We start from the raw sequence: 27,417 nt of genomic DNA on the forward strand, positions 1-27,417 counted from the left end.
CCTTCAAACCCATCCCTTTCCTCCTCTGCAGCCTTTTCTTGCAGCAGCCCAGTGAGAGGGGAAGGAGCTGCAGCACCTGGTTCACTTCAGATACACACATGGTATACACTGGGAACGTGAATGAATATGTCCTCTGCCTTCCATGCGGTGGGAGTGGGGGGGGGTTAAAAGTGGTGAGGAGACCCCCCCCTTTCGGGAAACAGGAGCTTTGGTCAGGAGTAAAAGTTAGATGGCAAGTTCACAAGAGAAGCACTTTGGAGCACTGCTTGCTCTTACTATGTGTTTAGACCTAGAGGACAACATACACGTTTACACCACGGGATTCCTTAAAGAGGGCACTTCTTTAAATTTGAAGGTCATTTCTACAAAACGGAAGACTTCTGAAGGCAGCCCTGTACAGGGAAGTTTTTGACGTTTTAGGTGTTTTTTATTTTGTTGGAAGCCACCCAGTGTGGCTGAGGCAACCCAGTCAGATAGGCAGAGTGCAAGCAATATTATTATTATTATTATTATTATTATTATTATTATTATTATTATTATTATTATTCCCTCCTAAGCCCATTCTGCTATGCATGCTGATCAGAGACTTTGTCCCAACCCCCCCCCTCCTTGAACGCAACAGGGCTTCCTGTTTTTCCTGCTATTCTTTACATTTCTATACTGCCCTTCCCCAGCAGATCACCTGGCAGCTTACAATAGAAAAACCACAGAGATGCATAGCAGAGTAAAAAATAAAAAGGAAAACGCCCCTTCCCCTGCAGTTGTGAAGGCCACATATGGTTTAATGAGCCAAACCCCTGGGAGAAGAGAAAGGCTTTCGCCTGGTGCCTAAAGATAAGGAAGGAAGGAAGCCGGGACACTGAGGTCCTCCTACGAGGAGTCTTCTGCTGGGGTATAAATATTAAAATTAATACTATTATTAAGGCGATCTTGGCCAGCAATTCCCACCCCTCTCCCCTTTCCCGCCTCCTTCCCTGCAACTCCCTTTGCACCAGATCCCTGCAGGAGGGTTCTCTCTCTCTCTCTTTCCCCAGCGCAACCTCCCCCCACTCCGCCTTCAAGGACCCCTTTAAGAAAACAGCTCCCTTTCCTCCCTTCTCTTCTTCCCGCCCGGATCTTGTGCAGGGCCGCCTCTCCCCGTTGGGGGCTTCTCATCCTGGACCCCCTCGCAAAGCCCCTTCCCTCCTTCCCCGCCATTGGCTTTGCACTCACCCGAAATCCCAGGCAGCGGGGGCGGGAATGGGAGCCCCCGCGTGGGAGGCAGGGAGTGAGGAAGGGAGTGATTAGGAAGAAGCCGCCTCCTCCGCCTCCGCAGGATGCAGCCCCCCTTCCCGCCTCCTCACCTCCTTCCTTTGCAAGCCCGGAGGTTCCGCCTCTTGTCTGTTATTTGATAAATGGGGGAAGGAAAACCACCCAAGCAATGGAGATAAGAGGAAGGGAACGTGTGCATAGGGAATATAAGCTCATTCTTTGCCCCAGCTGGACTGTACCTGCTTTGGCTCTCAGCTCTTGCAAGAATATATTGTCCTCACTGCTTCACCAGTTTTGCTCAGATTGCATTTTAAGGAGCAAGTTCAAGGGTCTTGTTATAGGAAAATCCTTGGGCTCAAATGGATTACCAAACAAAGACGCCAGCCAGGAATATAGGAGCAAAGCAGCAGCCAGGAGGCCTGATCTTTATTTTTAAAAAACTATTGCAACAAGACTTCCACCCACCACCAGGAAGGAAGCCCAGAGCAAAGGATGGCTCCCACTTTGATCAGTTTTAGAGAGATACCTACAACACCCCTAAAATTACATCATGGATACATTACAAATTACGTCACAAATTGGGAGGGTCTGGCGACAGAAACCTGAGCATCAGGGCTTGCCCCCCCCTTCCACTGACCTCCACCATACACTCATCAAGTGATGCAAAAGAGATGTCCCTGTTTCCCAGTCAAGTTAATCACACCCAGTGGCGTAGCGTGGGTTGTCAGCACCCGGGGCAAGGCAAGTAATTTGCGCCCCCTAACCCGTGGATTTGCGCCCCCTAACCCTAACCCCCAGATGTTGCGGCCGGCCCCCCTGCACCCCCCACGCTACGCCACTGGTTGCATTCATGCCACCTTGAGATTTGTTTGATTATTGTTCTCATTTGACACCATTTATAACTTATTTTTGGCCCGTCTTACTGATATTTGGGTAGAATAATAAACTGTTTCATGTTTATGTCCCTGTGCATCTGATTAAGAATGAACACAAATGGCCTTGCAAAATGCAGGCTATAAGAACCAGAAGACAAGCTTTATTTCAGACAGCAAATATGACTCAGGCACCCAACAGACCCCTCCAGATCAGGAAAGCTGCATTTCGTGGAGTGGTGGTGATGTCGGGAGCAGAGGCATAGGGGGGGGGGAGCAGAATCCTTTATTTGCTCACTATTTCCTTGCTGGGACACAGGTGGTGCTGTGGCTTAAACCACAGGGCCTAGGACTTGCCGATCAGAAGGTCAGTGGTTCGAATCCCCGCGACAGGGTGAGCTCCCGTTGGTCGGTCCCTGCTCCTGCCAACCTAGCAGTTTGAAAGCTCTGCACATGCTCGCGGAGCCTCTTTCTCAGCTGCGCGGGGCTTCCTTCCCTGGATCTGGTTTTCGTTGGAGGAGTGAGGCCGCGGCGCCCTCAAGCATGTGCAGAGGGCCGCGGAGATGGCGGGCGGCCTTTCCCCTGCGCGACTCCGCCTCCGCCCGGGGTGGCTCCCCGTCCTGGGTCCCTCCCCCGATGGCCGGGAGGAGGCGGGCAGGCGCGCTCGGCCGTGCCTGGCTCGGAGGACCAGCCTCCCTCGACGGGGCACTCGTGGGGAGGAAGGAGCGCGGTGTCGGCGCTGTCGCTGACTGGACTGCCGGCCGGGATCGCCCAGGGGGAATCGGCGCTCTGCACGTGCTCCGGGGCCGGCTGGCTGCTGCGGGGAAACTTCACGCACCGCTTTCTGAAGTACGGGCGACGCAGCCTCCGCGAAGGGCTCGGCGCCGTCAGAAGAGCCCTGCGTGGCCCGAAGCTTGCTGCACTGTCCCTCCCCCAGATAGTCCCTCCCTCGCTCTCTCTCCGCACAGTGGGCGGCGACCTGGCAGCTCGGATTCGCACAGCCAGCACTGTGAGAGAGAGTGTGTGAACCAGGTAGGGGCAGAGAGCTGCGAGTGCGCCCCCCAAAATGTTGCGCCCGGTGCGGCTGGCACCCCCTGCACCCCCCACGCTACGCCACTGATCACACCCTTTCGTCTTGATCTGGGTTTGCTATTGTTTCTGGAATGGCTACCTGTCTCACACTCAGGTATCAGGATGCCAGAGATTATATCACTCAGGCAGAGGGGCTGCTGAGTACATGGGCTCACACTTTAGAGATTATGGCTGCCCTCACTCATGTCCCAAGCTCCTCCCTTGGCAGCCATTTCCTTCCTGAACAGATCAATGTTGGAATGGTGTAAATCCGACACTGAAGTGATTCTATATGAATTTCTGAAGTTTTCCCAGTGAGCCAGAACATAGATACAGTGGTACCTTGGGTTACATACACTTCAGGTTACATACACTTCAGGTTACAGACTCCGCTAACCCAGAAATAGTACCTCGGGTTACAAACTTTGCTTCAGAATGAGAACAGAAATTGTGCTCCGGCGGTGTGGCGGCAGCAAGAGGCCCCATGAGCAAAAGTGGTGCTTCAGGTTAAGAACAGTTTCAGGTTAAGAAGAAACCTCTGGAACGAATTAAGTACTTAACCCGAGGTACCACTGTACAGTGGTGCCCCGCAAGACGAACGCCTCGCAAGACGAAAAACCTGCTAGACGAAAGGGTTTTCTGTTTTGGAGGCGCTTCGCAAAACGAATTTCCCTATGGGCTTGCTTCGCAAGAAGAAAGCCCATAGGGAAATCTCCGGGGACCTCTTTTAAATGCTAGCGTTGGAGAGCAAAGCCTTTCTCCCCCCCACCTCCGGCCTTCAGAAGAGGTCCAGGAAGGCCGGCGGGGGCCGAAAGGCTTTGCTCCCCACTGCCAGCATTTTAAAAGCAGTCCGGGATAGCAGGGAAGCGCTTCCTGCTATCCCGGATGGCTTTTGAAGGCAGGCGGGGGGGGGGGCAAAACCCGAGGTCCTGGACCTCTTCCGAAGGCGGGCGGGGGGCAAAAGTCTTTGTCCCCCCTGCCTGCCTTCAAAAGCCGTCCGGAGGCTTTTAAATCGCCCAGGACAGTCCCGGGGCGATTTAAAAGCCCCCTCGAAGGCAGGCAGGGGGGACAAAGACTTTTGCCCCCCGCCCACCTTCGGAAGAGGTCCTGGACCTCTTCCGAAGGCGGGTGGGGGGCAAAAGTCTTTGCTCCCCCCCCCCGCCTGCCTTCAAAAGCCATCCGGAGGCTTTTAAATCGCCCGGGACAGTCCCGGGGCGATTTAAAAGCCCCCGGGAAGGCAGGCAGGGGGGACAAAGACTTTTGCCCCCCTGCCTGCCTTCAAAAGCCGTTGGAGGCTTTTAAATCGCCCGGGACAGTCCCGGGGCGATTTAAAAGCCCCCGGATGGCTTTTGAAGGCAGGCAGGGGGGAAGAAAGGCTTTTGCCCCCCGCCAGCCTTCAGAAGAGGTCCAGGACCTCTTCTGAAGGCGGGCGGGGGGCAAAAGTCTTTGCTCCCCCCTGCCTGCCTTCCCGGGAGAGTGGAGAAACGCAGCGCTGCGTTTCTCCGCTCTCCGGGAAGGCAGGCAGGGGGGAGCAAAGACTTTCGCCCCCCGCCCGCCTTCAGAAGAGGTTGGGGGACAGACTGTCCCGGGACCTGGTCTGAAGGCGGTTTCCATAGGAACGCATTAATTGATTTTTAATGCATTCCTATGGGAAACCGTGCTTCGCAAGACGAAAAACTCGCAAGACGAAAAGACTTGCGGAACGAATTAATTTCGTCTTGCGAGGCACCACTGTATATTTATCAGTGAATTGTTATGTGCAGCAGAGGCCCTTTGAATAGATAGGAAAAACTGTAATGAACTGTTTTGTGGGGACATTTGCAGAAGTGATTGTGTTGATTCAGGTAGTCGGTGTGTTTGTGTATGATGTCTGCTGAAGGGGCAACCCGCCCGCCCTACCCATCTCCTGGACAGAAGTCTCCCTGTTTACATTATAGGAAGGGAACACTCTCTCTCTGGCTTATTGCACATTCATTACACACAGTGTCTTTTGCAGTGTCCTGTATTTGTTATGTACTGAAGTTCTCACACTGGGCCAGCAGGGGGATACTGTAGATAGTTTTCACTCAGGTCCACGTCAGTTATTTTAGGAGGGAAACCCTGGGTTGTTGTTGCTACAATGTTGACAGCCGGCTGCTATAAAAGCAGGCCGGCTGAGCTGTTTGCTGTTCAGTTCTGTCCAGCTTACAAATAAAGAGCTGCTCTGGAGAAATCGCTGTGTCATCTGCTATATTCGCCCACAACTTTTTTTTTTTTTTGATTCCTATAATTGATCATTTATTTGAGGTCACATCCATAGAGATTCACTGTATACAGAGATTCCATTACTTCTAAATCTCCACTGCCTTTGCCACTTTTGTTACGGAGAAAAAGATTTACAAACTCTTGCCAAAGCAATAAAGGCCGAAACTTATTTTGATGGATTATTCAATCCTGGTGCAGAGATTTTTATTCTACTACATAGCAGAACTTCCAACTTGCAGGGGCATTGGTCTTCGTGATAGAAAAGTAACATTAACAGCGGATTCCCATGCCAATTGCCATAAATGTCCCAAAAGTTCCACCACTCTGCATCATGGTTTTGCCAACACCACCCATCAGTTCTCGCCCTCTCATGCCAAACCTGAGACAAGAAAATGTGCCGAACAGTGCACCTGCTGCCATACCAACAGCAAAGCCCATCATGAAGCCCATTTTCACTCTGTCAAAGCAACTGGGTTGGGATTGGCCATATGGCCCCACTGTCACAGGCATCTCGACCACTCCGCGCTTCGTTCCACCCGAGTTTCCCCATATTCGCCCACAACTTAACACTGGCGACGAGGATGGGATCGATGGACATCAGAGCACAGCCAGATGCAGCCACCTCTGAGCAGAGCTGAATTACTGAACTGAATCACTGAGCGAAATCACTGAACAGAACCAATTCAGAGCTGACTGCTCTGGCTAGAGCACGGTGTTCCATCCATCGCCCTTCACGCTGGCATCGGAATCATGGCTTCACTTGTGCCTCTACCGCCGTTTGCGCCAGCCTCTGAATCATGGGACTCCTACCTAGCTTGGTTCGACTTCTACCTCCAAGCCAACAAGCTGACAGCAGTATCAAAGGATCGGAAGCGGGGCCTATTCCTCAGCCTCTGTGGGCCTGAGGTGTTTGAGACGGCCCGAGCATTGGTTGCGCCTGAAGCAGTCCAGGCAACACCATGGGACACGATCCAAGAGAAGCTCCGCAACCACTACGCACCAAAGCCGTCCAAGATTGCTGCCCGCCATGCGTTCTACCACCGGAACCAGGCAGAGGGGGAGTCAATCAACAACTATACCACCGCCCTGCGACAGGCAGCAATGCACTGCGAGTTCCGAGACTTAGACGATGCCCTGATGGATCGAATCGTCTGCGGGGTCCGGGACATCCATCTGCAACGGCGTCTCCTCGCCAAGCCAGACCTCACGCTACAGAAAGCCATTGAGGAGGCTGTGGCCTCAGAAGCTGCTGAACGCTCCGCCCAGGAGATCCACAAGTCCAGCAGCCCGCGTCTTGCTAGGAAGCCAGTTCCAGTGCATCATGAAGAGGCCAGCAGTGATGAGGCATCCTCCAGTGAAGACGATGACGTGCACCAGACAAAGCGGGAGCGCAGGAAGTTCCAACAGAAGTCCAAGGGCCTACCGAAATGTGCCGGCTGCGGAGGCAACCATTCCCGTGCCAAGTGTCGATTCAGAGACGCCATCTGTAGGAAGTGTTCCAGAAGGGGCCACATCGCTAAGGTCTGCCGATCGGCTCCGTCTGACACCCCCCCCTTCACCAACTCGCAAGTCCAAGTCTTCACTCCAGTCTGCCAAGGAAAGCTGTTTCGCTCTCACCAACTGCCGCTGCCCGTCTGTAACCACGATTGGCCAAACCGACTCGCCTACGCGACGCAAGCTGAATGTCACGGTGCTCATTGAAGGAGCTCCATGTGACATGAAGATCGACACCGGGTCTGCCCTGTCCATCGTGTCTTGGAGCACCATCAAAAGACTAGTACCCAGAGTGTCCAAAAGGCAACTCGACTCTCCCTGTGTACACCTGAGAGACTACCAGGGAAACGGCATTCCCGTGGTAGGTGTTGGCCGGTTCCAGATCGCCTTCAAGGATTTTTCGGGCCTGCTCCGGTTGGTGGTGGTTGAAGGTCAGTGGCCAAGCCTCCTAGGGCTAGACTGGTTTGATGCCCTCGGCCTGGAAGTCACCAGCATCAACTGCATCTCTAACGCAGAGACTGAGGGTCTGGTCAAAGACTTTGCCAAGGTTTTTGAAGGCACTTTGGGGCAATATACAGGTACGCCCATCTCCTTTAGCCTTGATCCACAAGTCGCCCCCATCAAGCTAAAGCCACGCCGGGTTCTGCTGTGGGGAGACTGCGTCATGATTCCCCAGGGACTCCGTCAGCGCGTCCTGGAGGCTCTGCACGTTGACCACCCGGGAATTGTCAAAATGAAGGTGTTGGCTTGGTGTTACGTCTGGTGGCCTAACATGGACGATGCCATCACTGCCTTGGTGTCCTCCTGTCAAGCGTGCCAAGAGTCAAGGCCTGCACCACCGGCAGCTAAGGGACACACCTGGGAGACGCCAAAGACACCCTGGTTGAGGGTGCACATCGATCTGGCTGGCCCCTTTCACGGCCGGACCTTTATGGTAGTGGTGGACGCCTATTCCAAATGGCTGGAGGTGGCCCTGATGCCCTCCACCACTATCGAGGCCGTCATCCGGGTGCTGCGAGGCCTGTTTGCGACGCATGGGTGTCCTGATGTCCTTGTCTCCGACAACGGACCGCAGTTCACGTCAGGCACTTTTTGAGCGTTATCTTTTGGGACTGGGCATCCGCCATGCCCTAACGGCACCCTTTCATCCACCCAGCAACGGGCAAGCGGAGAGAATGGTGCGCCCAGCAAAAGAGGCACTGGCGCGCCTGGACCGGGGAGACTGGCACGAGCGGGTCACCGAATACTTGTTCGTGCAACACATCACCCCTCATGCGGCCACAGGGCGGAGTCCTCCTGAACTGCTTATGGGCCACCGCCTCAGGTCACCACCCGACCGCTGCACCCAGACTTTGCCGTGGCCGAACCCCCAGGCTGTGCCAACGCGCCACGGTCATTTGTTCCAGGAAACCAGGTCTTTGCCCGGAACTATGTGGGGGACATTCCTTGGATGCCAGCCACAGTAGTGGGAGTCACTGGACATCGCTCGTACCAGGTGGCACTCGAAGATGGACGCTTGTGGCGCCGGCACATAGACCAGCTTAGGCGCAGGGTTGGGGACTTGGACACTACCGTGGTGCCCCCAACTGCGCTTGTGGCTCCAGAAGAGACACTTACAGATGGCGAGGCTCCACCTACACCTCCCTCGCAAACTGCCAGCGTGGAGCCAAACCAAGCCGCTTCAGAGGGTCTGCCAGACTTACCACAGACTCAGACCACTCCACTTGCGGAGGCTCCACCCACAGCAGCGGATCCAGGGGATTTGGTTTCAACGCCACCTAGGGTCGCACCACAGCCTCAGCAAGAATTGTGTGGCCCCCCGGACGTGGCTATCAGTCCCCGGCGGTCTGGCAGAGTTTCCAAGTGCCCAACTTATTTAAAGGACTATGTTGTTGGACATGTATCACTGTTGGTCTAAGTATGGGAAATGTAACCGATATGCTTTTGTGCCTAATTGAACCATTACGTGTAGTGCTGTATATAAGGAAACCATTACGATTGTAACTAACGCCTTATCTCAGTGTGGAGGGGTGTTATGTACTGAAGTTCTCACCCTGGGCCAGCAGGGGGATACTGTAGATAGTTTTTTTTTTAATAGATATTTATTGGAGTTTTTAGAAAAGAAATACAATAATAATAAACAGTGTTGCTTTGTTTTTACAAAATTTCATAACATCCTTAGACTTCCTCACGTCTCCCGCTCCCACTTGCATCATTAATAAATTTTTGTCAAGCAAATTATCATCTTATTTCCAAATTTATAACCACTTATTTAAATACAATAAAATAATTCTCCTACAAATTTTGTTTCTCTTAATCTCTCTTATCATCAAATTCTGATCTATTTTAGTGATGGCCAATTATTTATAACCAAGCATCCTTCTTAACATTCCACTAAATCACAATGTTTCTGTAGATAAATCTTGAATTTCTTCCAATCTTCTTCAATCCTTTCTTCTCCCAGGTCTCGGATTCTGCCAGTCATCTCCGCCAATTGCATATAGTCCATCAGTTGCATCTGCCATTCTTCCAGTGTGGGTAGATCTTGAGTTTTCCAGTTCTTAGCGAGTAGTATCCTTGCTGCTGTTGTTGCATACATGAAAAATGTTCTATCTTTCTTTAACACCTTCTGGTCGACAATGCCCAGAAGAAAGGCCTCTGGTTTCTTGGTGAAGGTATACTTAAATACCTTTTTCAACTCATTATATATCATTTCCCAGAAGGCCTTCACTTTAGGGCAGGTCCACCAGAGGTGGAAGAATGTTCCTTCCTTTTCTTTACATTTCCAACATTTATTATCAGACAAATGGTATATTTTGGCAAGTTTAACTGGGGTCATGTACCATCTGTATATCATTTTCATTACATTTTCTTTCAAAGCATTACATGCAGTAAAGTTCAACCCAGTGGTCCACAACCTTTCCCAGTCCTCAAACATAATGTTATGCCCAATGTCCTGTGCCCATTTTATCATAGCCGACTTAACCATTTCGTCTTGTGTATTCCATTTCAACAGCAAGTTATACATTCTTGAAAGTACCTTAGTCTTAGGTTCTAACAATTCTGTTTCCAACTTCGATTTCTCCACCTGGAACCCTAACTTCTTGTCACTTTTAAAAATTTCTTTAATCTGAGCGTAGTGTAACCAGTCCCGCACTTTATCCTTCATTTTCTCCATACTCTGCAATTTCCAATTATCTCCGTCTTTTTCTAACAGTTCCCAATATTTTGGCCAGTAGGCTTCCATATTGGGTCTTTTCCAGGCCTTAGCTTCCAAAGGTGAGAGCCACCTTGGAGTTTTATTTTCCAGTAAGTCTTTATATTTTGTCCAGACATTAAACACTGCTTTTCTGACAATATGGTTCTTAAAGGCCTTATTGATCTTAGCCTTATCATACCACAGGTATGCATGCCAACCAAAAGCATTGTTATAACCTTCCAGGTCTAACACATCAGTGTCTTCAAGAAGTAGCCAATCTTTTAGCCAGCAGAAAGCTGCGGCTTCATAGTACAACCTTAAGTCTGGCAGGGCAAAGCCCCCTCTTTCCTTCGCATCTGTTAATATCTTAAACTTGATTCTGGGCTTTTTGCCCTGCCAGACAAATTTGGAAATATCTCTCTGCCACCTCCGGAAACACTCCGTTTTGTCCACAATTTGCAATGTTTGGAACAGAAACAACATCTTTGGCAATACATTCATCTTAATAGCAGCAATTCGGCCTAACAAAGAAAGCTTCAGTTTTGCCCAGCTATCCAAGTCTCTCTTAATTTCAGACCAACATTTTTCATAATTATCCTTAAATAGACTCAGATTTTTGGCTGTTATGTTAACCCCTAGGTACTTTACCTTTTTCACCAATGATAATTCTGTTTCTCTCTGAAACCGTTCTGACTCTGTATCTGTCATATTTTTCCCTAACACCTTCGTTTTTTGTTTATTTAGCTTAAATCCCGCCACCTGACCAAAATCATGTATCAGTTGTAATACTCTTTTCGTACTAGATTCTGGCTCCTGCAGTGTCAAAACTAAGTCATCTGCAAAAGCTTTAAGTTTATATTGTTTCGCTCCGACCTGAATCCCCTGCACCAACCGGTCACCTCTGATCAAGTTCAAGAGCACCTCCCAAACTGAAATAAATAACAGAGGGGAAATCGGGCAGCCTTGTCGTGTTCCTTTTTCGATTTTAAATTCTTCCGTTACCACATTGTTAACTATCAATTTAGCTTTTTGTTCTGAATATATTGCATCAATCCCATTTTCAAAACCCCGCCCCGCTCCCATTTCTTTTAAATTTCCCTTCATGAATTTCCAAGAGATGTTGTCGAAGGCCTTCTCCGCGTCTATAAAAATCAGCACTGCTTTAGTGTTTATGTCTGTTTGCAAAAGTTCCAAGATGTCAATAATGTTCCTTGTGTTTGCAAACATGTGTCTACCTGGGAGAAAGCCGGCCTGGTCTTTATGAATTACTTCATTTAAAACTCTTTTAAGTCTGCCTGCTAAAACATCAGCAAATATTTTGTAATCCACATTTAAGAGGGAGATGGGGCGGTAGTTCTTAAGTTGTGTTTTTTCAGTTTCTGAATTTGGTATCAACGTGATAAAAGCTTCCTTCCACGATTCCGGCGCCTTCTTTCCCTCCAGGATTTCATTGCTGACCTCCATCAAAGGTTGAATCAAATAGTCACTCATTGTCTTATAATACTTGGAGGTCAAGCCGTCTGGCCCTGGAGATTTGCCCAGTTTCATGTTCTGAATGGCATGTTCAATTTCTTGTCGTGTTATTTGGCTATTCAGGAGTAGTCTATTTTCTTGTGTAAAATTTTTAAGACTATTTTTTTTCAAAAATTGTTCAATCTCAACCTCATTTTGCGGCGCTTGAGTATATAGTTTCTTGAAATATTTCTGGAAGGATTTTCTAATTTCCACGGGGTTCTGAATATTTCTTCCTTCAATTTCCAAATTTGTTACTGTATTCAACTTTTGTCTCTTCTTCAACTGCCAAGCCAGCAGTTTTCCACATTTATTTGCCGATTCAAACGTTTTTTGTTTCATTGATTTAATCTTCCATTCTATTTCCTGATTTATCAGTTTAGAATATTGTGCCTGGTGAAGTTTAATTTCTCTCAGAATCAGCTGTGACTTCGGATTTATTCTTAACTTCTTCTCTAATTCTTTTATTTTCTCCAAGATCTTGTCTTTCTTTTCATTTTGTTTCCTTTTCTTAATAGCATTCTGTTGTATTAAGAACCCTCTCATCACAGCTTTACTTGCGTCCCAAATTGTTCTTTTTTCCACCGTTGTGTTCAGATTTATTTCGAAATAGTCCTTCAAAACTTTTTGGGCCTTTTTAGTGATCTCCTGATCTCTGAATAAGTTGTCATTCATCTTCCATTGAAAGGAACCGGTTGGTAACAATGTCAAATCCATTTTCAAAGCGTTATGGTCGGAGCAGGTCTTTGGGCAGATTTCCACTTTCCTGACCTTAGGTGCCAGACCTCTAGTAATCCATATTTGGTCGATTCTTGTCCAAGTCAGATGGGCTTCAGAGAAGAATGTTCCTTCCTTTCCCAAGGGGTTTCTCGTTCTCCAAATGTCAATCCAGTCCATATTGAGTCATTTCAAAAAAGGTCTTTGGTAGTCTGCCATCTTTAGTAACTTTTTGACTTTGCGACTTATCCATGTTAGTTGATACAATCCCGTTCATATCTCCCATCATAATGATGTTGTCAAAATCCAGATACTCCAGCATGCTCTCGTGCAACTTCTTATAAAATTCCGATTTCCCTTCATTTGGTGCGTAGATTCCTAATAGAATAATTTTTTCTCCTTGATGTTGTATTTCGACTGCCAAAATTCTGCCATGTTCATCTTTAAATAATAATTTAGGTGAAAGGCTCTCCTTTACATATATCACCACCCCTCTCTTCTTTACTCTATCTGAAGATATAAATTCCTGGCCAAGTCTTTTATTTACCAATACTTTTCTGTGGAGCCTAGTCACATGTGTTTCTTGCAAGCAAATAATGTCCAATTGTTCCTTTTTTAATATATGAAAGATTTTCTTCCTTTTTTCCGGAATGTTGCAGCCATTTATATTCCAACTCAGAAGTTGCAGAGACATCCTGTATAAGTCTGGTTATTTTTCAGGGGGTGGTACCTTATCTTCAGGATCCAAGGGTGCCGGTTCCTTTGGTGCTCCAGGCTCCAGCAATGATCCAAGTCCTTTATGAAGGTCTTCTCCGTACTGGTTCAGAAATTTGTCTCTGTCTTCCAATGTTCTAATTTTAATCTTCCTCCCTCTAAAGGTAAAAGATAGTCCTTGAGGGAAGTCCCACCTAAAGATGATTGAGTTGCTCCTCAGTAGTTTTGCTAGTTCCAAATATTCAGATCTCAAATCCAAAAGCTGTCTAGGAATATCCTTGTAAATTTCAATTCTTTTACCCAGAATGTCCAGTGATTTTCTGTAATGTAGGCCCAAAATCTTGTCCCTTTCCTCCTTTGATCTCACTGTTGTCAAGCAATCTCTGGGCTTGTCTTTTCTTATCAATCTTCCAAGTCTAAAAGCTGATGTAATTTTAAAGTCTTTCTCCTCAAGTTTCCACTGCTCGGAAAATATTTTGGTCAAAAACTCAGCCAGGTTGTCTTCTTCTACTTTGGGTACAGATCTTATCCTTAAGTTGGTCTCCCTATTTTTCAATTCAATCATCGAAAGATAGGTCTGATGTTCACCTACTTGTTTGTTGAGTGGTCTCACCTCTTTTTCTAACTTTCCAAGTCTTTGGCTAGTGTCTTCAGCCAATTTCCTGTTCTCCCCTGTAGCCTCCTCCAATTTTGCAATCGTTTGAACGTTCTGTGCCACTTGCCCAGTTAATCTATTTAGACATTCTGTGTTCTGATCTATTTTCGCTGTTTGTTCATCAGCCTTTTTGTCCAAAGATTCCACTCTCTTATCCAAAGATTCCAATTTTTCATAGATTTTTTCTAAGATGGAAGCAGCTGATCCTGAGGCCATATCCTCCAATTGTAATTCCTCTGTCTCTCCTCCCCCTGCCTGTGGCAAGGAGGCAGCTTCTTCCTCAGAGTGCAAAATAGGCACAGACTATCTGCGTTGTTGTAAAGTTGAGGCTAAAGTTGTTTGTCTCGTTCTTGGTCTTTGTTCTTTTTCTTTAGTCTCCTTTTTCTTTGCGCCACTCATTCCAAGATTATCTGGTAGTCAAGGTCAAGCTGAGTTGTTCCCATGAGAAAAAGACGGCCCAGATGGCAGCACTCAGCCGGCAGGCCGGGAAATAGAAAGTAAAACAATATCACTGCTGTTAAGTCCAAAAACCTCTAGGGGGAGCTTAAAATGTCTTTCAGGAAGGATTACCCAAAAATAATAAAATTTAATGTCCAAAAGCCTTCAAATGTTAAATTTTTAGCAGAGTTGGTGTTATGAAAACACAATGTCTCAAAACAGTGCTTGCTGGTACTTCAGTAGGTGTTATAAAGTAACAAAGTCCAAACCTCTCAAATTTTTCCAGTTTATGTATCAGAATACTTGAGTCTGCAAACTGACTGCTACTGTTACCAGGCAGTTCCAGCCCCTGGTTTCCTTCTTTAAATTGTAACTTCAACAGAGGAAGATTTCACAGTCCATGCTAACACATAAATCCAATGCTTAAACTCCTTTTCTGCCTTTAAATGCAGTTCAATAAATGCTCAGATCCAATCAATAAAAGATTCACTTACAGCCTCCACTCCTCCAGCTCTTTGCTTTGAAGTTCAGTGGCAGCGGAAGACGGACTTCCTTTTTCTTTTCGTCCTCCACTTTCAGCCAAATTCAGTTACTTTTTAGTCTCAAATTGATTAAAAGTCTTTATTACTCATGGGTTGCTATTTTTCAAAGTGCCAAATCCAGGAAGAAAGGTCAGCGCTCACCGGCAACGGCTTCGCGGCTTCTCTCCGCCGATTGCGGAACGACCCTCAGCGCCGCTGCCTCCTCCGCGATCCGGAGCCCCTTACGGGGTTCCTTCAACGTTTCGGGAGCAGCTCCTGGCGCCCGCCGGGTCCCAAGACTGCAGGCTTCTGCCGCCTGCAGTTTTCCGATGTGGGTCTCCGCTTCGCCGTAGCGGACGACCCGTTTTCGAGCGGAGCTCCCTTCCCGGTTAGGAAAGGGCAGCCATTACCCTTCGCGCCGCCTCCGGAAGTCTCGATACTGTAGATAGTTTTCACTCAGGTTCACGTCAGTTATTTTATGTGGGAAACCCTGGGTTGTTGCTGCTACAATGTTGACAGCCGGCTGCCTATAAAAGCAGGCCGGCTGAGCTGTTTGCTGTTCAGTTCTGTCCAGCTTACAAATAAAGAGCTGCTCTGGAGAAATCGCTGTGTCGTCTGCTATTCTCCTCACAGACACAGAGACACAGGAACATTGAACAGGGATTTGCAGCAGCAGCAGCAGCAGCTGCCAGACAGACTAACTGCCAAAGAATTCCTCACATGCAACCCCTCCCATGAATCTTTTTAAGGGAACCATGTACTTTCAGTACGTGCTGAATGTACACTACGGATGTGAAATAAATATTCTCCGTGGGAAGTACTGAGAAAAAGTGGAGGGAAATTTTAATACGTAAGGACAGAGGGGGAGTTCTTAGCTTCATTTTCTGTCGTGAAAAATAAAGCAAAATATTTAAAAAGCAACCCCTTTTTCCAGTGCTTGCTTTTAAAGCAATAAAGATGCAGATACTCACCATGGAATTGTTACAGTAAGTGCCATACTTTGAACAGTTGGGGAATGTTGTGGATGTTTGTGTACCCCCGGAAAAAAGCCCCACTTTTGTTTAAAGCAGCATAATTGCACAGGGGGTGGAAGACGATTGGCTCTGTCCAGTTATACCTGTATGCAGCTGTTATAATAAAAATACCGCTCCCTTTCCCTTAAGGTAAAGGTAAAGGTACATCTACTTCTGCTTCATTGACTATGCAAAAGCCTTTGACTGTGTCAACCACAGCAAACTATGGCAAGTTCTTCAAGAAATGGGAGTGCCTGATCACCTCATCTGTCTCCTGATAAATCTCTATGTGGGACAAGAAACTACAGTTAGAACTGCATATGGAACAACTGATTGGTTCAAAATTGGGAAAGGAGTACGGCAAGGCTGTATATTGTCTCCCTGGTTATTTAACTTATATGCAGAATTCATCATGCGAAAGGCTGGACTGGATGAATCCCAAGCCGGAATTAAGATCGCCGGAAGAAATATCAACAACCTCAGATATGCAGACGACATAACCTTGATGGCACAAAGTGAGGAGGAATTATATAACCTTTTAATGAGGGTGAAAGAGGAGAGCGCAAAATATGGTCTGAAGCTCAACATCAAAAAAACGAAGATCATAGCCACTGGTCCCATCACCTTCTGGCAAGTAGAAGGGGAAGAAATCTAGGCAGTGAGAGATTTTACTTTTTTGGGCTCCATGATCACTGCAGATGGTGACAGCAGTCACAAAATTAAAAGACGCCTGCTCCTTGGGAGAAAGGTGATGGCAAACCTAGACAGTATCTTAAAAAGCAGAGACATGACCTTGCCAACAAGGTATAGTTAAAGCCATGGTTTTCCCAGCAGTGATGTATGGAAGTGAGAGCTGGACCATCAAGAAGGCTGATCGCCGAAGAACTGGAGGAGACTATTGAGAGTCCCATGGACTGCAAGAAGATCAAACGTATCCATTCTTAAGGAAATCAGCCCTGAGTGCTCACTGGAAGGACAGATCGTGAAGCCACCTCATGAGAAGAGAAGACTCCCTGGAAAAGACCCTGATGTTGGGAAAGATGGAGGGCACAAGGAGAAGGGGACAACAGAGGACGAGATGGTTGGACAGTGTTCTCAAAGCTACAAACATGAGCCTGACCAAAATGCGGGAGGCGGTGGAAGATAGGAGTGCCTGCCGTGCTCTGGTCCATGGGGTCATGAAGAGTTGGACATGACTAAACGACTAAACAACAAAAGGTAAAGGGACCCCTGACCATTAGACCCAGTCGTGACCGAGGGAGCCGGCGTACAGCTTCTGGGTTATGTGGCCAGCATGACTAAGCCGCTTCTGGCGAACCACAGCAGCGCCGTTTACCTTCCCGCCAGAGCGGTACTTATTGATCTACTTGCGCTGGCGTGCTTTCGAACTGCTAGGTTGGCAGAAGCAGGGACCGAGCAACAGGAGCTCACCCCGTCGCAGGGATTTGAACCGCCGACCTTCTGATCGGCAAGTCCTAGGCTCTGTGGTTTAACCCACAACGCCACCCACCTCCCCTTTCCCTTATGGGGTATCTAAAAGCCCATATAGAGTCCTTAAGTAAGTCCTCTATCAGTACGAGAAAATAACAGAGGCTGTTATGAGAATTATAAGCTCTAAGATATAAAATAAATGCTCATAAATGTACCAGGCAAACACATACATAAATATATATAACTGACATTTAATTCCAGCAAGCTGGTCTCTGACCGTCATAATAAAATATTATTATTATTATTATTATTATTATTATTATTATTATTATTATTATTAACAGAGGCCAACCAGAGACTATTCAGAAGCAAAGCAGCTAGTAAGCATGATCTTTATTTAACTGTTGCAACAGGGTCCCCCACTCCCCACACACAGGGAGGGAGGAGAGCAATCTAGAACAATGGTGTGCAAGCTCTTATGTAGACATTTGAAAATTGCCTCCTCTGTAGCTCAAGACCACCCCCCAAAACATCATACATACATCACAGAAGGGGCGGTCTACATTAGAAAATCTGTCTGCCAGGATACCTGATAATGGTCACTGATTGCTTTTACCTGGGCATCCTGGCCATTTTTTGTGACGGTTAATACTTTAGTTCCTGAATCCAGGTCACAGGCTCACCCTGTTCATACACAGATACACTCTTAAGACAGGATTTGTGAGCAAAGAGACAATGGAGAGGCTTTCCCATTTCCTTTCTCCTTGCAGAGAAACATTTGAAGTCAATTTGGAAGAGACAAAATGGTTTCAGGATTGCTCACCTGTACTATTTCAGACACTTCATTTATGTACTTATGTATGTGTTTGGCCTTGTAAATTTATGAACATATTATATATAGATATAGATTATATAGATATAGATGATATACAGTAGATATAGATGACCTTAGAATTCCTATAACACAACTATGTACACAAGAACTCTGTAGCAATGATCCCACTAGCACATGGAGTCTCCCAGGGATCTTCCCCAGAGGGAGTCAATTGCTCTGTAAAAAAAAGGAGTCTGTCACCAAGATCAGGTAAAACCACAAGTTGTTTTCAAAACACGGCTGCACAGCCAACTCCCCAGCTCTTGCTGTAAAGAGGAAGGGCCCTGCTCTGTTTACATCATAGATACTTCATACCCTAAGCCTGTCCGAATTTCCCTCCTAGAAATCTCCTTTTGATCAGGAGACTACAGTTCACAGACTTCCCAGTTCGCCTACTTTATATTCTCCCCTTGATATTTATATTGCTTTCACGCACACAGCAACCCTGCGAGGGAGGTTTCGCATAAAGATGGTGACCAGCTTTAAGTCACCCAATCAGCTTCACGACTGAGGAGGGATTTGAATTGTCCCCGGCATTTGTAGACCTAGATCCTTGGACTCCAGCTCCCATGAGCCCCAGCCAGCGTGGCCAATGGCCAAGGAAGATGTGAGTTGCAATATGACATCATCTGGAGGGGCCACAGGTTACCCAACAGGTCCGTTTTCAGCGCCTTGACCTGCTCCTCGCGCAGCTGCCCTTGGAACTCCTCATACTGGATGTGCTTTGTCCTGTAGTGCCTCTGCAGGGTGGTCTTCTTCAAGACGGAGAGGGGCTCACCACAAATGAGGCACACGGGCATGCCTTTTAGCTCCACAAAGAAATAGTTGTGTGTCCATCTTTTTTGAAAACGCGGTACTCCAAATCTATCTTCCTCTTCTTTTGCGACGGCATTGCAACCAAATGATCTAACAAAGAAACAGGTGGAGCGGTTAACTGGATTTCTTCCAGGGTGAGGGGAGTGATGATATAATTATAATCAAGAGAAAATACTGGAAACCAAGGCTCCACAACAACCATCTTGTGCTTCAGCCCCCTTCAGCCTTATTAGTGGGAGAGGAAGGCCTGCTGATGACATCCTTCCATGGTAGGATTAAAAACTCAGATATCTATCAGTTAATTGCTAAATGGCACCTTAAACCTAGGCTACGGTCACCACAATGGAATGCCGAGGTGCCATTTTTTACTTTTGGCAATGAAATTATCATTATCATTATTTATTTCATTTCTATACCGCTTTATATTTTAAAGAAAAAGCCTCAAAGGGCTTCACAACACATCAAATAAAACAAATAAAAAAATAAAAACCAATTCAAGCTTCAAGGAAAATATTTCAGATCCTTCTTCTCCCCCTCTCCTCGTGTGGGTTCTCCCGTGTGTCAGGAGAGAGAGGCTACCTGGCTGAAGCTCTAACTGCAGTCAGGGCAATGGGAAGGTTTCTCTCACCTGTGTGGATTCTGACCCCCAAGCTCTCCCTGCACTCAGAGCACCTGTATGGCTTCTTCCCCATGTGGATCCTTTTGTGTGAAGGGAGCAACGATTTCCAGCCAAAGCTCTTCCTGCCCTCGGAGCACCAGTACAGCTTCTCTCCTGGGAAAGCCCCCTTGCACACAGTGAGCTCCTCAAGGCTTTCCCACACAGGCTGCAGTGATTGGGGTCAGGGCCATAGTTAGGGGACAGCGAGGAAAGCCCCCACTAGGGGCGCAGGTGAGGAGGGCCCCCCAAAAGCAGCTAAAAAATATGTCAGTAATATGTCCATAAATAAAAATTTTGATGATCCCCTGATAAGAAAAAGTTTTAAATAGAGGGTATTTATATGTTACCCGGGGGCCCTGCAACACAGCCGCTCGGAACACAAAAGGGATTGGGGTGTGGAGGGGGGTGCTGCCCAGAAGAGAAGCGGCTCTGGTCCAGCAGAAGCCCCCCCCTCTCCCCCTCTCAGCAGCCTGACCAAGAGGGCAAGTTGAGCTTGGGGGCAGTGCGCAACATGAGGGAAGGCAAGAGGGTGCATGGGCCTCTCTCTGTGTGTGAGAGTGGGTATCCAAGTGGAGGGATGGTGGAGGGAGCCAGCCCAGCACCAGGCTTCAGAGGTTCCTTTCGTTAGTGGAATGAGGGGGTTGCTGCCTCTGCCGCTGCTGCTGCCATCACAACACATGAAGGCAGCAAAGGCAGCAGCTGGCAATTTATTGTATATAGGCTCTACCACTCGAGCTGTGGGGGTTCGGATTGGTGAACACCGATCATGTATTAATAATGCTAATTTGGAGGCACCTCTGGTAGAACATTTTGTTTCTCATAATCATTCAGATACAGATCTATTATTTACAGTTTTATGGGTAAATCAGAAGGCAATTGGCATCAGAAAAGATTATGAGCGACAGTTACGGTAGCAAGAAACACGGTTTCTTTTCATGTTTCAAACCATTTACGGTGGTGCCTCGCTAGACGAAATTAATCCGTTCCGCGATTCTCTTCGTCTAGCGGTTTTTTCGTCTTGCGAAGCAAGCCCATTGACAGCTTAGCGGATTAGTGCTAGAGCTGTCAAGGGCTTCCAGCGATCAGCTGTTAAGCAGCTTATCAGCGGAACAGCTGATAAGCAGCTTAGCAGCTTAGGAAAAGGGCGAGAAAAGCAAAAAAAACACCCGCCGGGGGACGCAAATTTTTTTCGTCTTGTGAAGCAACCCCATAGGGAAATTCGTTTTGCTTGTCCAAAGATTCTGCCGGACTGTTGGCATCCAGATTGAAGGGAAAAAACCTCCTCTCTGACAGTGCTCGCATCAGCTTCTTCCGCAACAGGCATCAAGAGTACCTCCGTTTTTTCTTGGAAGAGAAGGACTTGGTGTACTGTGCAGATATTGCGTGGCTTCTGCTCAAGCTTGGAGTGCCACAGTACGAACCCAAAGATTGGAGACTGTTCATTGACAGCAGCAAGCGATCACTGAAATGTGTTCTGCTACACAATGGCAACCAGTTTGCCTCTATACCCCTGGCTCACTCGAATACACTGAAGGAGAACTATGAAGCGGTGAAGTATGTGCTGGAGAAAATTGGTTATGATCAGCATAAGTGGTTTATTTGTGTTGACCTGAAGATGGTGAACTTTTTGTTGGGATAACAGTCTGGCTTCACCAAGTACCCGTGTTTTCTGTGCATGTGGGATAGTAGGGACTGTGCTCAGCATTACACGGCCTGTGCGGGAGGAATTGGTGCCTTGCAAAGAAAGGAACGTCATCAATGACCCTCTGGTGGACAGAGACAGAATACTCTTCCCACCACTGCACATCAAGCTCGGCTTAATCAAGCAATTCACCAAGGCTCTGGACAAGGATGGTGACTGCTTCACTTACTTGTGCCGGGCTTTTCCAGGATTGACCATGGAGAAGTTGAAAGCTGACATCTTTGACGGTCCTCAGATCCATCAGCTCATCCAAGATCCAGAGTTCGGAAACTCAATGAACAAAGTGGAACTGGAAGCGTGGAAGGCATTTGTTCTGGTAGTGATGAACTTTCTTGGCAACAATAAGGCCAGAAACTACGCAGAACTTGTCAACAACATGCTGACTGCTTTCAGAAACCTGGGCTGCAACATGAACGTCAAGATGCACTACCTATTTTCACATATGGACCGGTTTCCTGAGAACCTGGGTTCAATGAGTGACGAGCAGGGGGAGAGATTCCATCAGGACATGAAAGAGATGGAGACCAGGTATCAGGGTCGCTGGGACGCAGTCATGATGGCTGACTACTGTTGGACTCTGAAGAGAGACCTCCCTGCCGCTGAGCATTCCTGGAGTTCCAAGAAACGGATGTTCAAGCCCTAAAGTTTGAAAAATGGTGAAGCAATATGCAATTTACGTGAACTTACCTTTATCAATGCCCACCATTCAGTTTACAGTAAACTTGACCTGATGGAGAAAAACGGATGCCATTTCCTGATTCAGCAGTGCAAAAATACCCTAAATCAGTTGTAGAAATCTAGACAACATTCAAAAAGTATTTTGCCTGTAACTTTACACTGCTCCTTTTATCCCAACCTCCTTGTATTTGTATTGTTACTTTGCACTGTACCTTTAAACTCAACCTCCTTGTTATTAGCACCACCTGGAGTTCGCTTTATATGTTTTTCAAAAAATATTGTTAGTAGCAGTGACAACATTATTACATGAGCACTGTTCCATAGCATTTGGTATTTTCATTTACATACATTCCTTCGAAATAAGATGGGGTATGTACTCTTTTTCATTACTGTTTGTATTCTAGTTTATAATTTTTGTAAAGTGGTATGTCAGGCAGCTCATCGTCTGCAAAACTTTATTTTCAGTTTATGAAGCAATTCTATATCCTCCCACCACGCTGACGAAGAATTCCACAAAACAGTAGTCAATATCCGGAATCACTGTTCAGTGTTGGACATCATATTTGCTGAATAAACAAAGCTTCACAGCTTGTCATTCATCCTACAAAGTCTGGTTCCTCACTTCATTGAAAGATTTCCAGAGACTTTGAGACTAAAGATTTCATTTTGTACTTGCTATGGTTTGAAGGAATGCTGTAAAGATTGTCCATTGTGTATATACATGGTCATCGTGCTGCCTAGACATTGCTGACGTGAGCTTAGGGGCGACAGCGGCCACAGTGCTGAAAAGTCCAAATAAATGGGCAGTCGCAGATCATGAACCTGACTTTCCTCCAACTTCCAAACCAAAACAGGAGGAAAAAAGCTTTCAGGTTTGAAAGTGGCATGTTAGTCAGGTTTGCTAAACCAAAACTAAGCCTATGCAATGTGGCGCCAGACTGCTCTCTTTTTTTGTAATTATCTGTTTGTTTTAAATTCTGTAGTTTAAATTCTCTTGACGCTTGTTTTTTTGAGAAGGGCCTCTTACGGTCACAAAGCAATGATTTTCAGGGCAGCTCCATAACACTGATTGGGCCCTCACAAAGCCCCTTTTTGTGTGGGGATTTGGATCTAGAAAAGGAGCAGACAGGGAAAGGTTAAGCAGAATCCCTCCCACCCGCTGCGCCACCCTAAGGTGTCCTCAGCCTTTGCCTGCTTCATGACTCGACCTTGCATGAGAAAGAAGGATGGAGCTGCAGAAAACAGGAAGTGGTCCTTCAACCAGCCAGGACATCTCACCATCACAGACAGATCCAGTCTCCTCCTGGGGAGTCAAGAGTGGCCCTGGGATGGCAGAGAGAGGAGGGGAAGGGCCCAGCGACAGAAGGGAAGGCAGGGCTCCAGATGCTCCCTTGGACCCCTTCCTTGACACCAAGGGGAGCTCCTCTTCTGGGGCTGAAAGCATTGCCGTGGAGGTTTCATTTTTGTCATGATTGCAAGGGAAGAAGGGAAGGTTAACCCCCCCCCAAACACAAAGAACTGAATGAAAAAAGGCCTGTTCTGAGTGATTAGCTGCTGGAGAGCATAATGTGGGGTTTAGCTGTGATGCTCACCTGCCTCCCTGGAGGAGTCTTTTCTTGGGGTCAGGGAGCTGGGGGGCAACATGAAGTTCCCAGGTTACATTTCCTTCTGGTCAGCTATTCCAGCTCTTGTCTCCTCCCCATTTCTTTATGGAGGGGCAAAGGCTATGCACTTTGTATAGATGCAACTATAACCAACAACTGGCGTCTTCTGGGTGCACTGAGCTTCCCCCCCTTCCGCCTTCTCTCCTCCAGATATAATACAGATTCCCTCAGCATTGTGCATCGTGCCCCACCTTCCAGAAGGCAAATATATATGGTTGTTGTAATGGTTGTGAGGGGTTACTTGTGCGTAAATTGCCTTCAGTTTAGTTAGTTTGCTTGCCCAACCATGCTTAGGGTCAGAGCTCGCCCTCCGTGACCTGTTAGTCACTTGCAGAATCCGAGAGTGGGCGTCTCTTGAACCTCTTCCAGCATAAAAGCTGTTTGACCCTGAGTCTCCTCCTCTGTTCCCTGCGCGGAACATGTCTGCGCAAGTAAGGGGAAGGCAGGGGCGTCCCAGCGCTCTCTCCACTAGTTTCGGGTGAAGGGTCTTGGAGCCCTGTCACCAATTCCTCCATCTCCCTCTCTTCTCTATGGGTGTTACGCTGAAATCCTTCCCCCCTGCTAGTCCCCTCTCCGGCATTGCTCGGGAGCCCTGCCTCCATTTCTTGCTTTGATGGCAGTTCCCTGACATCCACCTCCCCCCCAGGACCCCCTCCACCCCCGGCCTGACCCTGTGACGGGACCTTGTCCCCTTCTTCAGCTGGCGATGCCGGGAACCCCCGAAAGGAGCTGCTGTCGTCATCCATGGACTCAAACCCCGTTTCCCACTTGCTCCAATTTCTCATGGGCGGGGCTTCCCAATCTGATTCCTCCTCTCCTGGCGATTCTCCTCCTTCCGCTTGGGAAGCCAGAAAACCCACGAAATCCTCCTCCTCCTCATCGGTGGTGGCCAATTGCTCCTCCCAGAATCTCTCAAGGGGGTTGGGCTTCCTCGGATACCTGTTGTGGAACTCTTCCACCAGATATCCATCATCTATTTCCCCTGCAGGAACCTACGTGTTTTCTGACTCGGGTTCCCCCTCCCAAGCCACTAGGTACTCCACCTGCCGCCCTCGCCAGCGTGAATCCAGGATCTCCATTACCTCGTGGTGGCGTTCCCTCTCTTCCATTAGCGGGTGTGTGAGCCCTTCCCCTCCTGCCTCCCGGACCCTCCGCTCCCCTCTGTATGGTGAGAGCAGCGACCTATGAAATACCGGGTGGATTTTCATGCTGTCTGGCAACTTGAGCCGGAACGCCACCGGGTTCACTTGGTGGGTCACCTCAAATGGTCCCAGCCGTCTTGGCCTCAGTTTCTTACACCCGCCCTTGAAGGGTAAGCCTTGTGTGGATAACCACACCTGGACCCCCACCCTAATGGTCTCCCCTTCCCGGCGACGTTTGTCTGCTTGTCTCTTGTACACCTCCTTGGCCCTATCCAGGTTCATCTTAAGCTGCTGGTGCAGGGCTTCCATTCCACGAACTGCTCTGCGGCGGGCACGCTCCACCCTTCCTCCCCTCTCCCGGGAAAAGCCCTGGGGTGACACCCATAATTAGCCATGAACGGGCTCATCCCCGTGGACACATGCTCAGCGTTGTTATATGCAAACTCCGCTAGTACTAGCTTCTCTACCCAATCGTTCTGTCTCTCGTTGATGTAGCAGCGCAGGTATTGCTGTAAAATGCTGTTCGCCTTCTCTGCTTGCCCGTTGGTCTCCAGGTGTTGCGCCGTCGAGAATCCCACTTCCATCCGCAATAAGTTCATGAGTCTCCTCCAGAACCTCGACGTAAATTGTTTCCCTCGGTCGGAGATAACCCTCAAAGGAGACCCATGCAACCTGAAGATGTGATCCACAAACAACCGGGCGGTTTCCTCGGCCGTTACTGCATGTGAACACGCTATAAAATGGCACATTTTGGTTAGCAGATCTACTACTACCATGACTGCTGTCTTCCCTCTGGATTTGGGTAAATCTGTCATGAAATTAATCGACACAACCTCCCATGGTCTCCCCGGTGTGGGTAAGGGTTCCAGTAACCCTGCCGGGGCCACCCTCTCCCCCTTGGCCCGTTGGCAGCGGTCACACCCCCTTACATACTCTCGTACATCTTCCCTCACCCTTGGCCACCAGAACTGTCTAGTAACCAGTAACATAGTTTTGTGTTGCCCAAAGTGCCCCGCAGTTGGGTTGTCGTGAAGCTGTTTGAGCACCCTTTCCCGCAGGGCTTCCCCTGGCACATACATTGCTCCCTTGTAATACAGCAGTCCTTCCCTTTCCTCAAAGCCTCCCTGGTCTCCCCCAGTTCCCCATAGTTCCCTGATTCTGGTTTGGGCGAATTCGTCCTGGCGAATCAGCTCGGTTAGTTCTCGTTTCCCAACCAACGCTCCCCCACAAACCCATCGTTCCTCAGGGAACACGTGTCGAGCTTCCAGCGGTCCTTCTCCTTCCGTATACTCCGGCTTCTGGGAAAGCGCGTCTGCCCTCACGTTCTCTTCCCCCGGCACGTACTTGATCTCAAAGAAGAACTTGGAGAACTCCTGTGCCCATCGAATCTGTCTCTGGTTGAGGACTCGAGCTGTTCTCCAATATTCCAAGTTCTTGTGATCAGTGCAAACCTGAATCTTGTGCTGAGCCCCTATTAGGAGATGTCTCCACTGCCGAAACGCTGCATAAATAACTAACAGTTCGCGATCATACACCGTGTAGTTCTGTTCCGATTTGTTCAGTTTCCGTGAGAAGAAGGCGCACGGCCTCCAGGTGTGTTGGCTCCGTCCTGGCTGCAGCAACACCGCTCCAATGGCTCTGTCTGATGCATCAGTCTCCAGCCTCATCGGCTTCTGCAGATCCACGTGCAGGAGCTGTTCCTCCAAGGCGAACGCCTTCTTTAGCCTTTCGAAGGATCGTTGGGCACTTTCCGTCCAGACGAACTTCTTCTTGCTACTGAGACAATCCGTGATGGGTGCGGTCAAGTGGGCGAAGTTCTTGATGAACTTCCGGTATAAGTTGCTGAACCCAAGGAACCTCTGCACATCCTTCTGGGTTTTGGGGGCCTTCCATTCCAGCACCGCCTGCACCTTGCCGGGGTCCATGGCTAGTCCTCTGTCTGACAACTTGTATCCCAGAAATTCCACTTCTCTGGCGTGAAATTGGCACTTTTCCAGTTTGACCCACAACTGGTGCTGCTGTAGCCTCTTCAGCACTTCCCTGACGTCCTGGACATGCTGCTTTTCATTGTCCGAATAGATCAGGATGTCGTCCAGAAATGCTACGCAGTTTTTGTACAGCAGGGGGCCCAGCACATGGTGCATGAAGCTTTGAAAACAGGCTGAGCCCGATTGTAATCCAAATGGCATAACTAGGTACTCAAAGGCCCCTAGGGGGGTGAACATGGTGGTTTTCCATTCGTCCCCCTTCCTCATTCTAATCAGATTGTATGCTCCCCGGAGGTCCAGCTTGGTGAAGATCTTACCCTTCCTCACCCTAGTCAGAATATCATCAATTCTGGGCATTGGGAAGGTCACGGGTTCCGATACGAGGTTAATTTTTTGATAGTCCACGACCAGCCTAAGCTGATCCGTGTTTTTCTTGTCTACAAAAAACACAGGGCTCCCCCCTACTGCCTTAGATTCCCTTATAAACCCCCTTTTTAGGTTTTTGTCAATAAAGTCCCGCAACTCCTGCATCTCTCGGTCCGACATGGCATACAGCTTACCCACCGGCAGCTGCGCCCCAGGGAGTAGGTTGATTTGGCAGTCGAAGGGCCTATGTGTCGGCAGCCTGTCCGCTTCCCTCTCGCTGAAGACTTCCTGTAAGTCCGCGTACTGTGGCGCCACCTCCGCTCTCCGCTTCAGTGTAGTTGCTGCCACTCTGGCCAACCTCACCCTGGGCTTCTCCCCCTCTAGACAGTGTTCCAAA

General features: G+C 48.2%; 3 protein-coding genes across 3 annotated transcripts in view; all 3 read right to left on the bottom strand.

Moving 5' to 3' along the window:
- LOC309364439 (uncharacterized protein) overlaps positions 1-27,417 on the bottom strand; it is a 51,339-nt gene that overhangs the window by 9,411 nt on the left and 14,511 nt on the right. The gene's annotated exons all lie outside the window — the stretch shown is intronic.
- LOC309365249 (reactive oxygen species modulator 1) lies at positions 5,605-5,980 on the bottom strand. The gene has a single exon (XM_081903483.1). It carries the CDS (start codon positions 5,946-5,948, stop codon positions 5,709-5,711), a length of 240 nt encoding a protein of 79 aa, XP_081759609.1. The 5' UTR covers positions 5,949-5,980; the 3' UTR covers positions 5,605-5,708.
- The window catches only part of LOC309365124 (EPM2A-interacting protein 1-like), a 39,899-nt gene continuing 30,846 nt past the window's right edge, over positions 18,365-27,417 (bottom strand). The window contains exon 2 of the transcript XR_014165923.1: positions 18,365-18,551. The gene's annotated coding sequence lies outside the window, so the exon portion shown is untranslated. The remainder of the gene's footprint in view (positions 18,552-27,417) is intronic.

The sequence above is a fragment of the Podarcis melisellensis genome, assembly GCF_964234715.1.
Source record: "Podarcis melisellensis genome assembly, chromosome: 2".
In the NCBI taxonomy this organism is placed as follows: domain Eukaryota; kingdom Metazoa; phylum Chordata; class Lepidosauria; order Squamata; family Lacertidae; genus Podarcis; species Podarcis melisellensis.